The sequence below is a fragment of the Leptodactylus fuscus genome, chromosome 3 (assembly GCF_031893055.1).
Source record: "Leptodactylus fuscus isolate aLepFus1 chromosome 3, aLepFus1.hap2, whole genome shotgun sequence".
NCBI lineage: Eukaryota > Metazoa > Chordata > Amphibia > Anura > Leptodactylidae > Leptodactylus > Leptodactylus fuscus.
This window is the reverse complement of record NC_134267.1, coordinates 85,239,163-85,255,270: the sequence shown is the minus strand read 5'-3', so window position 1 is coordinate 85,255,270 and position 16,108 is coordinate 85,239,163. Positions and strand designations below refer to the sequence as shown.

Here is a 16,108-nt window from a genome sequence, read left to right as displayed (position 1 = left end):
AGAGATAATAGCAGAGGCGAGTGCTGCTGGGAACTTCCTGTGCTGGCTGGAAGCTCATTAGCATATGAATAAAAACAGACTTATCCAGAAACCACTGAGGCAATCTACATACTAAAGGTAAGGGGGAATTCACATGGAGTAAAGTGGCACGCGATCTGGCACGTATACGCGTGTCAGCAGTTTGCGCGTTCAAAAAGATCCCATTGATTTCAATGGGAGTTACGATTGTATACGGCGCATAATTTTGCGCCCGTAATTTTGCGGCTGCAAAATTACGCGCCATATACGATTGTAAACCCCATTGAGATCAATGGGATCTTTTTGAGCGCGCAAACTGCTGACATGCGTATACGTGCCAGATCGCGCGCCAGAATACGTGCCAGAATTCCCCCTAAGTGTGTAATAGCATTTCTAAAGGCTATGCAAGTATGTGATTAGTTAAAAATGACTTTTCCCAGTGATAGAGCCCCTTTAAGTTTTAGATGATCGTATTTGTTATTATTAAGCTGCAATATCATGCACAACATGTGGATAGTTGTGATGGCGTTTTTTAAAGAAAACAGTCATGCCTATAATCCTGTACAACACCTTTAGACCCTACACAACAACAAGAGAAATGAACAATGCATGTTATCTTAACGTCCATTGTATGTCTTTTTTTAGAATAATGGGCATAGACATGTGAATATTGTCAGATAAAAAATAGGACATGTCTTGTCTTTGTCCATTATTTTCTGGCCTAAAGGATTTAATACAAGTCTATAGGTCATATGAATGAGTTGGGTCAACAAATAAGACCAGTATAGTTCATCCGTTGTTTTCACTAGCAGTTAAAAACTGTTGCAAAACAGACGTTAAAAGCGGACATTCGGCCAGAGAACTGATGAAAAATAAGATACGTTAATGGAAAATGGATGTTAAAACTGACTGTTTCTGTGATGTGAATGTAGCCATAATGTCCTAGTGTTCAGCTATGTTTGTTCTTTATGTGATGCAGAAAGCTGAAAGCACACTTGCAACAACTTCGATGGAAAGGAGCGAAAAGTGCAAGCAGAGAATACCAAGAGCGATCATGTGCTCGATGCCAGAAAGCGCTTGGAAGGTTGCTGAACAGAGGTGACGTTTGCAATGGGTGCAGTCACAGAGTGTGCCAGGAATGCCAGGTTTACCGCTGTGCCATTGTATGGAAGTGTACAGTCTGCAATGCTCATGGGTAATGAAAAAATCTTTTTCTGTAAGCAGCTATGTGAACATTTTGAAAATTGGTTGACAATAGTCTTATGAGAAGTGTAATGTAAAAAATTAGGGTTTATTCAAAGCGTATCTTCCATTTGTCAAGTCATAGTGTTGAAAAGGGGCAGAAGGGCTTGGATAAGAGCAGTGCTGCTTTGGGTTCTGTTACTTCTCCCCTCAGAGGCAAGGTTAGTGGTTTAGAGAAAGCCAAACTGCTTAAGTACTATTACTTACTATTGGTCCATATACTGCCAAGCCTTTCGAGAGCTGAACAAAGCCAAAGGGGCATAGTGCTCAGGTGAGTGAGTTTCATGTCAGTAATTGTTGGGGGTCTAAGCACCCAGACCCTCACTAATGAAAACTTCTGATATGTCACTATGATATGTCAAAATTGGTGGGGTACATTTTCACCACATTCCTACATTACAAATATAATCTCATTTTTAAATATCTGACAGTACAATACCCGATACACACTAAAACACAAGTTCTCTTCTCTGGCTATTCAGACATTAGTTTTTTTAGGTCATGATCATGGCTATAACATATCTCTATTTTAGAAGCACCCAATCAGAGACAACAACACTTCTGCTGGTGCACTCCTTTTCATCCACAAAACCATAACATGAATACCTAACTATACACACTTCAGTCGCCTGTCCTTGTGTATTGCTAGAGTTTTTCCATGTGCTTCACCATTGTATCTACTCCACAGTAAATGTTGGAATTGGGTTTTAAACCTTTTGGGTTCTTCTGAAATTTGAACTGATATATATATATATATATATATATATATATATATATATATATATATATGCTAGTTATTGGGAGTAGCTATTAACCTCCTCAGGCCCATTAGTATTATACAGTTATTTTATATTCAATGTAAAAATATAATAGAACAAGGCCAAGTAACATTATATATAGTCTTGAAATTTTAAAAAAATGTGCACCATAATGCATAATACTCGGATAAAATTATCCAATTATCCATATCGTTTAAAACCGTTGTACACTACAATGTACACGAGGTCTGAGGAAATTAATAAGGCTGGGGGAACCATTATTAATAAGGGGGGCTAATAGTTCCCCAAGCTTTATTAATCAACGATGGTCAACTGTCAATACTGAACATTGGTCCATTGTTCATCAACAATAGTCCATTGTCAATAATCAACATTGGTCCATTGTCAATCAACAACAATGGAGCATTGTTCATCAACAATGGTCCATTTTCAATATTGAACAATGGTTCATTGTTGATCAACAATGGTCCGTTGTCAATCTTGAACAATGGTTTATTGTTGATCAACAGTGGTCCATTGTTAATAATGAACAATGGTCCATTGTTGGTCAACAATGGTGCATTGTCAATATTGAAGAATGGTCCATTGTTAATCAACAATGGTCTATTGTCAATAATCAACAATAGACCATTGTTGATCAACAATGTTCCATTGTGAATAATCAACAATGGTCCATTGTCAATAATCAACAATGGTCGACTGTTAGTATTGAACAATGGTCTTTTGTCAGTATTGAACAATGGTCCATTGTTGATCAACAATGCTTCCTTGTCAGTATTAAACAATGGTCCATTGTCAATTTTGAACAATGGTCCATTGTCAACGATCAACAATAATAATCCATTGTCAATATTGAACAATGGTCCATTGTTGATCAACAATGGTCCATTGTCAAGGATTAACAATGGTCCCTTGTTGATCAGCAATGTTCCATTGTCAATATTAAACAAGGGTCCATTATTAATCAATAATGGTCCATTGTCAATAATCAACTATGATCCATTGTTCATGAACAATGGTCCATTGTCAATATTTAACAATGGTCCATTGCTGATCAACAATGGTCTGTTGTTGATCAACTATGGTCCATTGTCAATAGATTCTCCTTTTAAATAGCCCCTTTATTAATAATAGTTCCTCTCTCTTTATCTGTATATATAAATTCCCTTATATATAAATTCCCTTGTTATGAACAGTGGCTTTTTATACCCCCCTAGATGCATTAATATTAGTCTCTACATACACACAGATACTGTAGATAGACTATCTATCTATCTATCTATCTATCTATCTATCTATCTATCTATCTATACACATATCTGAGCTATTTATAATAACTAATGATAATAAGGCTGGGGAACTATTATATAAGGAGGATATGTATATAAAGGAACTATTCATAATAAATTAGGGGGGGGGGGGGGGTATAAGGATGATCTATTGTTAAAAGAGCTAGGGGAACTATCCACCTTCCCCCCCATCATTATATAATAGATCCCCTAGGCTTATAAACAATAAGTCCTCCTTATAAATTGCCCTGAAAGAATTAAAACTAATCCCTTTAAGTAAATATGTGCCCCCTTTATTAGTAATAAGCCCATTTACTTTCTCAGAAAAATAATAACATTTTACTTACCTGAGGCTGAAGTCTCTCGCTCTGCTTGAGACGTCACTACAGGTCCTTCTTCATCTTCTATGTAGTGATCTATGTAGAGCAGGACTACAGCTCCTTGCTCTATAATAGATCTTCATGTCCACAGCATTGGCATGTATAGAATGCCGATACACATGTAACTAGGGCTCCCCTGATCTGGAGCAGTGCTTCGGATCCCAGGGCCCCTTTGGAGTTGGGGACCCCGGGCATTTGCCCAGTTTGCCCCTTCCCCCCTAACGCTTGCCCTGTGTATAGTGTTAAGCAGGGTTCACTCTAACGTCGGTGTCCGACAGCTAGTGTCCGATGCTAATGTCCGCGAAAAATTAGCATCGGAAACTAGCTGTGCTCGTTTTGCATTATTTTAAATGGGACATCATACAGTGTCTTTTACTGTCCGTGTCTGTCCTTAAGTGTCCGTTCACAAAGATGTCCGATGTAGGATTTAGCTGTCCGCTTGAAAAAAATCAGACATCTTTGTGAACGGACACTTAAGGACAGACACGGTCAGTAAAGGACACTACATGATGTCCCATTTAAAATAATGCAAAATGTCCAATGGCGGAAGTTGGTTAATTTCATCCTCCCGTTCAACCAGATCATATACAAAGGTAGGGGCTGCCCCCAGAAATTCATCAAGGTTTGGGGAGTGTGGTGCGATTCTCCTCTTACCCAGTACTCCGCCCCCTTGATGCGTTCAGCTCTGGGCGCCTTTGAGTCCTGAGTGAGTGATTTGTTGAATGGAGCTGTGATCCTTTCGGGTTGGATCTCTGTGTGACTATTGACGCCAAGGTGTTTTGTTCTTCTCTTCCCTCTTGTGTGTGATATGGTCGGGGGTGGGTTGGGATGGCACTGTGGCGGATCTCTGTTTGTTTGTTTGGTACCCTTTTTTACTGTTCCATTATTCTTGCTCTGTATATGTATTCTCCTGATTGTATTATTTAACTTGTTACACCTTCTTCAATAAAACGAGTTTAAAATAATGCAAAATGTAACGGACACAGATAGTGTCCGATGCTAATGTCCGCGCAAGATTTTGCGCGGACATTAGCATCGGACACTAGCTGTCAGACACTGACGCTAGTGTGAACACCCCCTTACTCCTCCGGTACACACATAGCATCATTTCCTGAAAATTCATTTCACAGTTTAGGTAAAGGTCAGTATTATTTTCCTAGTAAAATTTTACTATTCTGGTGATGTGGATACTTAATGACTAGAATTATTATGGTGGCTGGTAAATAATAACACCCATGATCTTTACCTTATGTATAACAGGGATATTAAAATAAAGACTGGTGAATGGTTCTATGAAGAAAGAGAAAAAAAATTTCCATCTGCAGGTAATCTGTACGATTTTTACGTAGTTACATTTGCCATAAGTATAAACTGATAGCAATTTTCTGAATATTCTTTTTTAAATAAAGCAGGGTCATAGCTATGCAGAAGCAGCAATTGCACCTTAGTTCTGGTGTGCTCCATTTCATAGGATCTACAGTATAGTATATACTGTATGATAGGCAGAGGCACTCTTATGTGTATACCCAATGTTCTGTTACATTGGAAATAAAAATAAACAGACATTAGGACACATGTTTACCTTACATTATCAAGCAATTTTAAAGAGGACCTTTCATTTCCTCTGACATCAGCGGTATTATATACCTTACAATACCATTATATGTACTAGCTTTGCCAGTATGTGTCCCAATGCCAGAGATGTCCATGCCATTGTTTTCATCATTGATATTCCTGCACTATCAGAAGGAAGGACCTTACAGCTCAGCGTCATCACTGAGATGTGAGGACCCCACACCCCAACAGTACAAGGCTATGAAAGAGTATTGCCATGGGGGGCGACGTTTCTCACAGCCAAGCGATGGCTCAGAGCTTTAAGGCTCCCCTTTCTGACAGTGGAGGTATATTAGTGCCAAAACTAACAGCAACAGGTTGTATATCTGTAAAGTTTACAGTTCTCTGAAGTCAGCTTTCTAGCGATATAAAATGCCGCCGATGTCAGAGGACATGAAAGGTCTTCTTTAAGCTGGCCATACACATTAGAGTAATGTTTGATGAACCTTCTGATTGTCTGATATACATGGGGCATACCAAAAATCATTTCCAGCATTTTTTATTTTTGTTGTGTTTAGGGGTCATTTTTGTTAAAATATAGCATATTTTGCATCACGGTTTGTGGCATTTTTGTATAAATATAGCATGTACAAAACATAGTAGGTCACATCCACGTGCAGTGTTAAAAACACTGAGCACAAATTTACTTGCATTGTGAATTTTTAACCTGTACCATGTCAATTTATGCTATGGGTTTTGCATCTTTGCAGTGCAAAGGGTTAAAGAATCAGGATACCCACAGTAATTCTAGAGGGAATACTAAAAAGACACCATTGAGGCCCGAATCCCACGTGATGTAAATGCCACGGTTTTTTTCACGGTGGAAAGAAAATGCAGTGTTTTACTGTCACTGTGTAGTGGATGGGATTCTTGTGAGGGTGCTGGTCAATATAAAATAAACCAGTCCCTCTCAATTCTAATAATCAAGACCCCAGATGCATGAGTCTTGACCCCATGTGTCTGGTATCGCTTACTCTCACAGAGAATAATCAACTAAGGCAAGCATACACTAGGATAACGGCAATTGTTTATCGGTGCACAATACTGTCCCCCTCTACACCTTATTGTATCAGGGATAAGTTACTGCAGGACTGGGGTGTATAGAGATGCAATGGGCTGGCCACTCCCTAATCAATACTGGAGTCGCTCTAACACACCCAGACCACTCACCCCTGACTAGGTGTGAGAGTCAAAGCCTATACCTAGTATAGCTTCCCTGAAGAAACTATTGATACTACTGTCTCAAATGTCTATATCCATGATGGCAAACCTATGGCACACGTGCCAAAAGTGGCATTCAGAGCCCTCTCTTTGGGCACCCATCTGTGGAACAGATTATACTGTGTGGGGCCAGTTTGCAGCTGATTACACTGTGTGGGGCTCACTGTGGAGCAAATTGTACTGTGTATTGGCCACTGTGGAGCAGATTGTACTGTGTGGGGGCCCTTCACTATTTTTATCACATAGTATCTGTTTTATAGCAGACAAGTGATATTATTACAAAGCATCCATAACTGTCCACAATTGTGGATCAATGGAACAGTGTTAAGATTAAAGGGGCTCTATCACTGGGAAAAGTCATTTTTATCTAAACACATGCTTGCATAGGCTTTAGAAAGTCTATTCCACACCTACCTTTAGTATGTAAATTGCCTCAGTGGTCTCTGAATAAGTCCGTTTTTATTAATATGCTAATGAGCTTCCAGCCAGTTCAGGAAGTTCCCAGCAGCCTCCTCTCTTCTATTATCTTCTACGTGTGTGAAGCAAACAGGAAGCTGAGTCATCATCATCAGCAGCAGCAGTCTCCCATAGAAAACAATGGGAGAGGTGTGCACGATCTATCATGCACCAGTCTAATTAGCATATGAATAAAAAACTGACTTATTCAGAAACCACTGAGGCAATCTACATACTATAGGTAAGTGTGAAATAGACTTTCTAAAGGCTATGCAAAGGTCTGATTAGTTAAAAATGACTTTTCCTAGTGATAGAGCCCCTTTAAATTGTCATGTTGGCACTTTGTGATACATTAGTGGGTTTTGAGATGCAGTTTGGGCACTCGGTCTCTAAAAGGTTCGCCATCACTGGTCTATATAATGTGATACCATAAGATAACATGATGTAACATTGTTTTCTTGCAGGAAAACATGAAACAGCTGGTGCAAAGCTCTTAAAGTCCTATCAAAAGATGAGGTGAGTAATTAAAGAGTTTTAAAAAAAAATCTGTGAAAAACTCCAGGGCTTTATGATTAAAAAAGAGCAAAAAGACAGAAGTTTGACAAGAAATGACTTCAACCAACCACTAACTATGAGAGGAGAAATAGTTTTTGTGTTATTATTCCTAGTCTCTGAAAAATCATCTCTTTCATATGATACCAAAAGCAAGTTATGTTTTATAACATTCGAGATATAAATGTTTGACCCATCCCTACTCTCACTTTCTCTACATCTTACCACCTTACACAGCCCTGTATTCCAAGCCCGTACTCCATACAGTGATAGGCAGGAACAGCTCTCAATACAGAAGACAGCAGAAGAATACAGAGAGGCAGGATTTCATAGAAAGGAGCCAAAATCTGTTAAAAGTATATTACAAAATATATTGATTCAAAAATTTCACTTATGTTTCATTAAAGCCCCCCCACCCCCACCCCCAAAAAAAAGAATGGACAGAAACTGATTTTTTTTTTTCTTCTTTATGATTGATCCCATTCATGTCCATTTGAAACTTTTTTGGATCCATGTTTTGCATCCGTTAAAAAAGATCTGCTAAACCAATGTAAAACACCTGATCTGAATGGAGCCTTATAGTGATGCAGGGAGTTGGGTAAAAAATGTTCTCATATTTGTGATTCCGTCCCTAATGTCTTTCCTTTGAAGGGAATACCCTGAAATGTCCTCTCAGGCAATAACTAGATATCGTGCTAACGTGTATCAGCTAATAATTGATTGTGCAGGTATGTTTGGGTATTTCCAAGGTGTTCAGAGACTTTATCCCACATACATATGATTCATTCATTTGGCCACTTCATTGACTTTAGCACCTAACCACAAAGGAAGTGTACAAGCCTTTCGTTCTTAATTGTGATACAGATAAAATAATAGTCACATGGTAAATAGTTGTGAATAAAAGTCAAAGAGGTACTTTAGTGTTTTGCTGATCTTTAATAAGGACTGTTGTTTCAACAAACATACATATGAAACCGATATAATAGTACTAGTGGCTAGAAGAAACTTTGTAACATGTCTTATCAGAAAGAAATGCCTCTGTCTGCTCTTATCAAGCTATTTCCTTGCTCCCCCTCCCCTAAAATGACTTTTACTATGAAAATACCTGCTATACTGTATCCATTTAATAATGGACTGCAAGTCACATGACTCAGATGACTCTATAGTTCTTTATGGAGAGGGGTGGGGAGGAAATGGAGGAGATAACAGAAGAAAACATGTAAAAACTGTACTACAACTAAATGACTTTATTCACATCAGTAGAGGTCAGTCGTTCATGTGTGTTTCTGAGTAGGGGAGAGAGTGTTATAGAGCAATTTCCTTCTCTACTCAGTGGGTGCCGTGTATGGCAGATAGTCGCCACCACCTGCTCAGCGAGGACTGCAAATTCCAGATACAGAATAGAGAGGGGAAACGTACTAAGAACTTCAATATATAAGTCATGTGATGGCCCAGCCGGGTGACCATGGAAACCTCTCCCAAATCCTCAGTGGGAACAGGCCCTCTGTTTTATTAATATGACAAGATCATGGCATAATTGTGTATTTCTCTTTGTAACTGAATAAAGGTCTATATTAGCTTGTCTCATTGTACTCTCTATGTACTTTCATGTTTCAGTAAGATTTCCATTGTTCCACCTACTCCACCTCCTTTCTCTGAAGTATCTCCTGCATACACCACAGTGGTAATGTACCAAATTTTACGCATTTTATCTTTGCCAGAGAGTTATATAAATAGCGATAAAAAACAGATGGCAGCCAATCATATTACACTTTCAATTTCTAAAAGGCATCTTCAAAATGAGAGCTGGTTACTATATAATGGCAAGTCCCCACGCAGCGAGCCACAGCCAAAAAACACTGTGGAAAAGACCACGGCAGAAACGCATTGTGTTTTTTTCACAGCGTTTTTCACAAGCTCTGCAGAGGAAAATAGCGTTTCCGTAGGTATAACTGACATATGCAATTTACAAAAATGCAACCGTTTTTGAAATTGCAGCACTTCCACTGTAGCCAGAACCCCATTCACTTTGCAGGTACTATAAAACTTAGCGTTTCTTTGCCACAGCTTTTCCGTTGTGGCCAAAATGCAGTGTTTTAAAAATGTGTGGCCCAGCCTAAGACTGCTTTTTTTTTTTTTTTTTTCATTTGCCCTAGTTTTTAATAAAACCACACCAGTATGATTTCTGCACTTTAATAAATTTCAGAAGCTTTTGTTATGTTGTGCCAAATGTCTCTGTTTCTTGTCTTGGCTGACGTATTTGTGTGGCCAAATAGAAGTATTTGTTAAATCGTCTAGAGTAGGCCACATTATCTTGACTTGTGTGTATCAACAATCCATGGACAGGTGTTTCTTAAAGAAGCAGCCACGTTTTTCTAATATTATAGAGCCCCTTTTACCCTCTTTCCAACATAATAGTATGGTGGATGTCGAAACTTTAACCCCTTTCGGTTCTGCTTTGTACTGTTATGTCATGCTGAGTATATAGTTAACACTCTTACCACATAGCATTCTGTTGTAAAAGTTCACACAACAATTTTTGAGCGAAGTGTGTTCTATAGCAGCTGGAGCCTCATCGTCCTCTTGCCCGGACAAAAATATATGGAGACTAAAAAGATCATTTGGTACCCCTCCTATAGTGGTAGAGTCAGTGTGGAGTGGTGAAACACACTGTGCACACCTAAGAATTTGCAGCATACAATTCTTTACTGGAAAAACCACCATCACACAACACTAAACTGCGTTTCAGGGCAATGTACCCTTTTTCAAGTGGGATATGGTGTTTAAGTGAAGTTCTCTTTTTCCAGAGTGATGTATCCACATCCACTTATGATGTTTGTACACGCAAGTGCAGAATGCCTAAACGAAAAATGGTTGCAGTGGGAAGGGGTTAATATTGTTATTTGTAGCTTTGGTGATCTTACTAATGGTATATATTATAGCATTTGAGCAGCAATTTCATAACACAGCTTTCATACATTAGAACACTTGAATAAAGTTGAAATATTAATTTATAAGTATCTAAAATGAATTTTGTTTTGCAGGAGCTCAATAAATCTAAAGGTTTTAATAAATCAGTGGAAAATATATTCTTTTCCCTCACAACCCAAGTAAAAAGTAAGTGTGGATACACATTCAGAATACTACATATCCTATAAAGGACAGAAGGTTAGGGAGTAGGGATAAATAAATAAATAAATAAATAAATAAATAAATAAATAAATAGGGATCAATGATCCATATCTCCTGTAGTAGACTTGATAAAGCATAAGAAAACTGTGCCACATACAACCATAGTCTGAGTGTAAAATGTGATGTTGTTGTGAAAAGCAATCTATACCATAATATGCTTGGTAACATTATTACATCAGGCTCTGGTAAAGTTGGAAGAGCATGTGAGACGATGACAAGGAGCTGTTTGATTTCACTTGTCAAATTTCAATGTTACTAAAGCCTTTAAAATAATTCAGTACTTGTAGATGAATTCACAGCCATATAAAAACACTCGCACGTTATATTTTTTGTAACTGCAGAACATACACAAAGGCACCTATGGGGTGTAATATTCTTATATGCTTAAAGGGAATCTATCTAAGGACATGTCTGAATAGCCTTTAGAAAATATATTCTACTCTTTAGTTTAACCTGTTAATGCCTACAGTAGATTTCCATTATTGGAACGGCAGCCTCATAGCACACAACTCAAAAATTTGAACCTCCAGCATAAATGAGTTAAAATGCATATCCCCAATGATAAACTCCCTTTAATACATGAATGCGTAGTGATTAATATTGTAAGCTAATGTGAACTACTTACTCTGCCGTTTCTCTCTTTTTTATATTAGAAATGTCCAAGTCACAGAATGACATGACTGATAAATTTTACCTAAGCACAGATTATGGGCAAAGTTCAGACAAAAGAAAAGAAAGGAGAAGTCATTCAGATACTGCTATCCATATAGCTAGTGAGGTATGAAGTAAAGGACATAAGGTTGAATGAACTATGAAGGCATGTGGGCTTGTCTGCCCACTTTTATCTTTTAAAGGCAACCTGTCATATTGATCACGTTGCAAATTTTTGTAGTTTTGTTGGAAGAGCCACTGGGGAGCCTAATGTACTGTGTTGAGGCCATTGTGAAGCAGACTATACAGTGTGGAGACCACTGTGGAGATTCAGTGTATCTTGTAATTTAGGAATGTAAGTGCATGTGCTCTCTGTTCTTAGGAGCCCATTCATTGACTGATTCACTGAATAGAGATATGTATGCTTCTAGATTGTGTATACGATTCACTGTAAATGTAACTAGAAGATAAAGATAATAAAACTTGACTTTTATTAAATATTCATTGACTGACATCCATCTCTTTACCAGTAAGCTTACAGAGATGACTGTTAGTGAATGGGTAGGACTATCCACTGCACTCCTATACTTGGCGTGGCAAAGAACTAAATCAAAAAATTCTATGATATGATGACTTTTGTTTCTGAAAATTTATATATTAATATAGAAGCAACCCCTGCAGTTAAGACTGCATATTCAATGTAAAAAAAAATGCTAGAAATTAATGCAAGAATAAATATGACATCTTTGCATTTTCATGAATGTTAATCATATAAAATATTACATCACAGTTACAAAAATCCAGCAGTCTACACCAGCTTATCCACAAAGCCAGAGAGGAAGTACATGAAGCCGAAAATGACCCGAGTCAAGAAATAAAGGACATTGATGACCAAAACAAAACAATGTTCTTTGGGGGTTTGAAAAGGGTATGTATAATGTGTGTGTGCATAGCTAATATGTTTTATGTCATAAAAAATGTAAAAAAAAATTGGAATAGTAATATTCAACAATTATCACTTCGATAAACATTCCAGATTGGCCAGCTTTGTTATCTATACTGTGGTATCATTTACTAGAACTGCAAAATCATGTGAACTAAATATCTATTTCCATCATATTTCTTTCCATTTAAACATGTACTTTTTCATACCCTTACATTAAAGAAGTTGCAAACTGCAAAGCAATAAACTCTTATATTAATATACAGTATAATATATTTTTGCATAATATGAGCTTTCCATGTCATTACAATATTAGAGTGAGAGGATATGTTCAATGAAGAAAATTGTGCAAATGAAAGGGAGCTCTAGTCCCCTGTTGACCTGCCTTTAGCGAGGATACAAGATGAGCTACAGTTGGACATGGAGGCATACAGGTTCCATATGGTATTCTTACATTTGCACTCAGATTTTGCACCTAGGCCTGTAGATCATGCACACTCATAGGTTATCAATGCTGTTGTTTTTTCTGGTTTCATATATGGTGCTATATAAATAAATAATAATAATAATAATGCCCGATTAGTGCTAAATCTGTTGTAATCTGGCAGAAACATTATTGAGAAATTCCTGCTGTGTGTTATTGGAAAAATGCCAGTTGGAAGATCTGTCATGAGAGGCAACACTTGGGGTGGCAGGATGTCCTATACATATTCCTGAGTTGTTTCCTTTGTATCACTATGAGGGGTGACCAATTATTGTATGGGATGGCTCACCAGTTCACTAAGCCAGCAGTTGGGGCAAGGTTGTCACTCGACAAAGTCAGCATTGAAGTGCTAACCATGAGGCCTCCCTACTTAAACCTGACAGTTCATGGAAAGAACCTGTAATTATTGTTAAAAGTTCCAGTCCATAGCATCCAGGTTTCTCGTTCACAACATCATTGCAAATAAAGGCAACTGTAGCTGGCTGGCAGGAGAAGTTATGGGCATTTCCTTATGCCAAGGTGCCACCTATGTCTAAATGGTGGACAGGAGATTGTGAGTATGTGCTTGTCGGTGAATCAAACTATCCTCTATACTGTTCATTTACTAGCACGCACCAACCGTGACCTAAACACCTCATATGCCCTGTTCACATCTGCTTTTGTATTCCGTCTGGAGAGAGTCTGCATAGAGACCCCCTGAACGGAATATGAAAGCAATTGCAAGTGCAGTGCTGTAAAAGCACATGGACCCCATAGACTATAATGGGGTATGTGTGCTTGCCGCATACTGCCCACGCAAATCATGTCTGCACAGACCAGAGGCATCGCTGTAGCGTCTAGACCAGGGGTCCTCAAACTTTTTAAACAGTGGGCCGGAGGCAGAGCAGGTCGCAGAGACATCGGGAGTGGTGCCCTCCAATAGGTAAAGTGAAGTGCGCTCCATGGCCTGGCCCGAGCTCCCCAGGAGCTTCATTATAAATGCACGCCTGCCGGCGTTGTCAGCGGGGCCAGACAGAAGTGCTTGGCGGGCCACATGTGACCCTCGGGCTGCAGTTTGAGGACCCCTGGTCTAGACTAATAGATGAGCCTGGCCGCTGCATTCACAATAGATTGTAGAGGGGAGAGTTTAGTGAGGGGAAGACCGATTAGTAAGGAGTTACAGTAGTCAAGGCGAGAGTGAATCAGAGCGACAATAAGTGTCTTTAATGTATTTCTGGTAAGGAAAGGTCGTATTCTGGATATATTTTTGAGGTGGAGATGACATGAGCATACGAATGATTGGATATGGGGATGAAAGAAAGGTCTGAGTCAAACACAACCCCGAGGCAGCGGGAATGCTGTCTAGGAGTTATAGTAAGGCCTGAGAGTGCAATGGATATACCAGGGACAGATCTATTAGATCAGTGGTTCTCAACCTTTCTAATGCCGTGACCCCGCAATACAGTTCCTCATGTTGCGGTGACCCCAAACCAAAAAATAATTTTGGTGGCTACTTCATAACTGTAAGGGCTATTTCACACAGGGGGCGGTATAGCGGATTCATAGTGGATTTAGGCACTGAGAGTGACGCGAGGAGCCGCATCACTCTCGGATCAAAACACGCTTGCCACGACTGTCACGGCTTTCCCCCCGGAGTTGGCTCAAATTAATGGGCCGACCCCGAAGGTTGCTGCCGCCAGGCGGACGCCACGGCTCACCGAGTCGTGGAATCCGCCTGACGGGCAGCCCGCTTTTTTTTTTCCGTGAGCGGCATCATGCCGCTCATGCAAAAAACAAGCCTGGCAGTCTAAATAGACCTCCATTGTGAGGGGGCGGATTATGACGTGGATTTCGCGCCATAATCTGCCCCCTCTGTGCCTGTGTGAACGGGCCTTAATTTTGTTACAGTGATGATTCGGAATGTAAATACCTGATATGCATTATGTATTCTCATTGCTACAAATCAAACATAATCTAAACATAGTGATTAATCACAAAAGCTCTCTTCCACAAAATCTGCTGAACCCCCCCCCCTTGCTCACACACAGCCTGAACCCCCTATCATGCTCACACACAGCTTGAACCCCCTATCATGCTCACACACAGCCTGAACCCCACTATTATGCTCACACACAGCCTGAACCCCCCCTATCATGCTCACACACAGCCTGAAACACCCCCCATCTTGCTCACACACAGCCTGAACCCCTCTATCATACTCACACACAGCCTGAACCCCCCCTATCATGCTCACACACAGCCTGAACCCCTCTATCATGCTCACACACAGCCTGAACCCCTCTATCATGCTCACACACAGCCTGAACCCCCTATCATGCTCACACACAGCCTGAACCCCCCTATCATGCTCACACACAGCCTGAACCCCCCTATCATTCTCACACACAGCCTGAACCCCCTTATCATGCTCACACACAGCCTGAACCCCCCTATCATGCTCACACACAGCCTGCACCCCCTCCCACCCCCCCTTGCTTACACATGCTGTCTCTTCTCTCCACTGTACTGAATAGCTCCACCCACAGAGTCCGATCACATGGTCATGACATCATCACAGGTCATTCAGCCCACTAGGATTTAGCAGCTACCCTGCTGCAAAACGTAGCATGGCTTCTCAGCTGCTAAAGCCATCGGAAATATGTATTTTCCGATGGCTTTAGGCGACCCCTGTGTTTTGGTCATTCAACCCCCAGTTTCAGATAGAGAGAAGACATGATATTTGAGACAGCAGAAAGATGATCACTGGTGTTCTGTATTAGTGCAGGCATGATGTCACGGGTAGATGTGTATAATTGGGTGTTATCAGCATAAAGATGGTACCAGAAGCCAAATCTGGTGATGGTTTTTCCAATGGGGCCGTGTAGTGAGAGAAGAACAGGAGGCCTAGGACCGAGCCCTGAGGAATTATATGTATTCTTAATTGTAGCCCATGTGTGAAGGCTTTTAATGACATTATAAAATCTTGGATGTAATGAGGTATAGAGTGAGGAATGTCTAATTATTGAATGTACTTGGACTATATGAAAGTGCTGACTTTTGGATCTTTTTCAGTCTAGCATGACCAGCATCAACAGTGTTGGCACTGATGGCAGTATTGACAATGCCAGTGTCACTGGAGAAATTGAACTTGCAATCTTATACAACCTGAAGACCTGCACGCTGGAGATCTTAATCAAAGCATGTAAAAACTTAGCTCATGGTGAAGAGAAGAAGAAGAAATGTAACCCGTAAGAAGTAACCTTGCACTATACTTGCAGAATATTTCCTGAATATTTCTATATATGACC

The 16,108-nt window shown here is 39.7% G+C and overlaps 1 protein-coding gene across 1 annotated transcript in view; it reads left to right on the top strand.

Annotated features, from left to right (window-relative positions):
- The window catches only part of SYTL3 (synaptotagmin like 3), a 50,752-nt gene that overhangs the window by 25,725 nt on the left and 8,919 nt on the right, over positions 1-16,108 (top strand). Inside the window, exons 3-10 of the mRNA XM_075267878.1 lie at positions 998-1,213; positions 4,969-5,033; positions 7,464-7,515; positions 9,169-9,235; positions 10,596-10,668; positions 11,397-11,521; positions 12,185-12,322; positions 15,873-16,048. Coding sequence (XP_075123979.1) covers positions 998-1,213; positions 4,969-5,033; positions 7,464-7,515; positions 9,169-9,235; positions 10,596-10,668; positions 11,397-11,521; positions 12,185-12,322; positions 15,873-16,048 — 912 coding nt within the window. The remainder of the gene's footprint in view (positions 1-997; positions 1,214-4,968; positions 5,034-7,463; positions 7,516-9,168; positions 9,236-10,595; positions 10,669-11,396; positions 11,522-12,184; positions 12,323-15,872; positions 16,049-16,108) is intronic.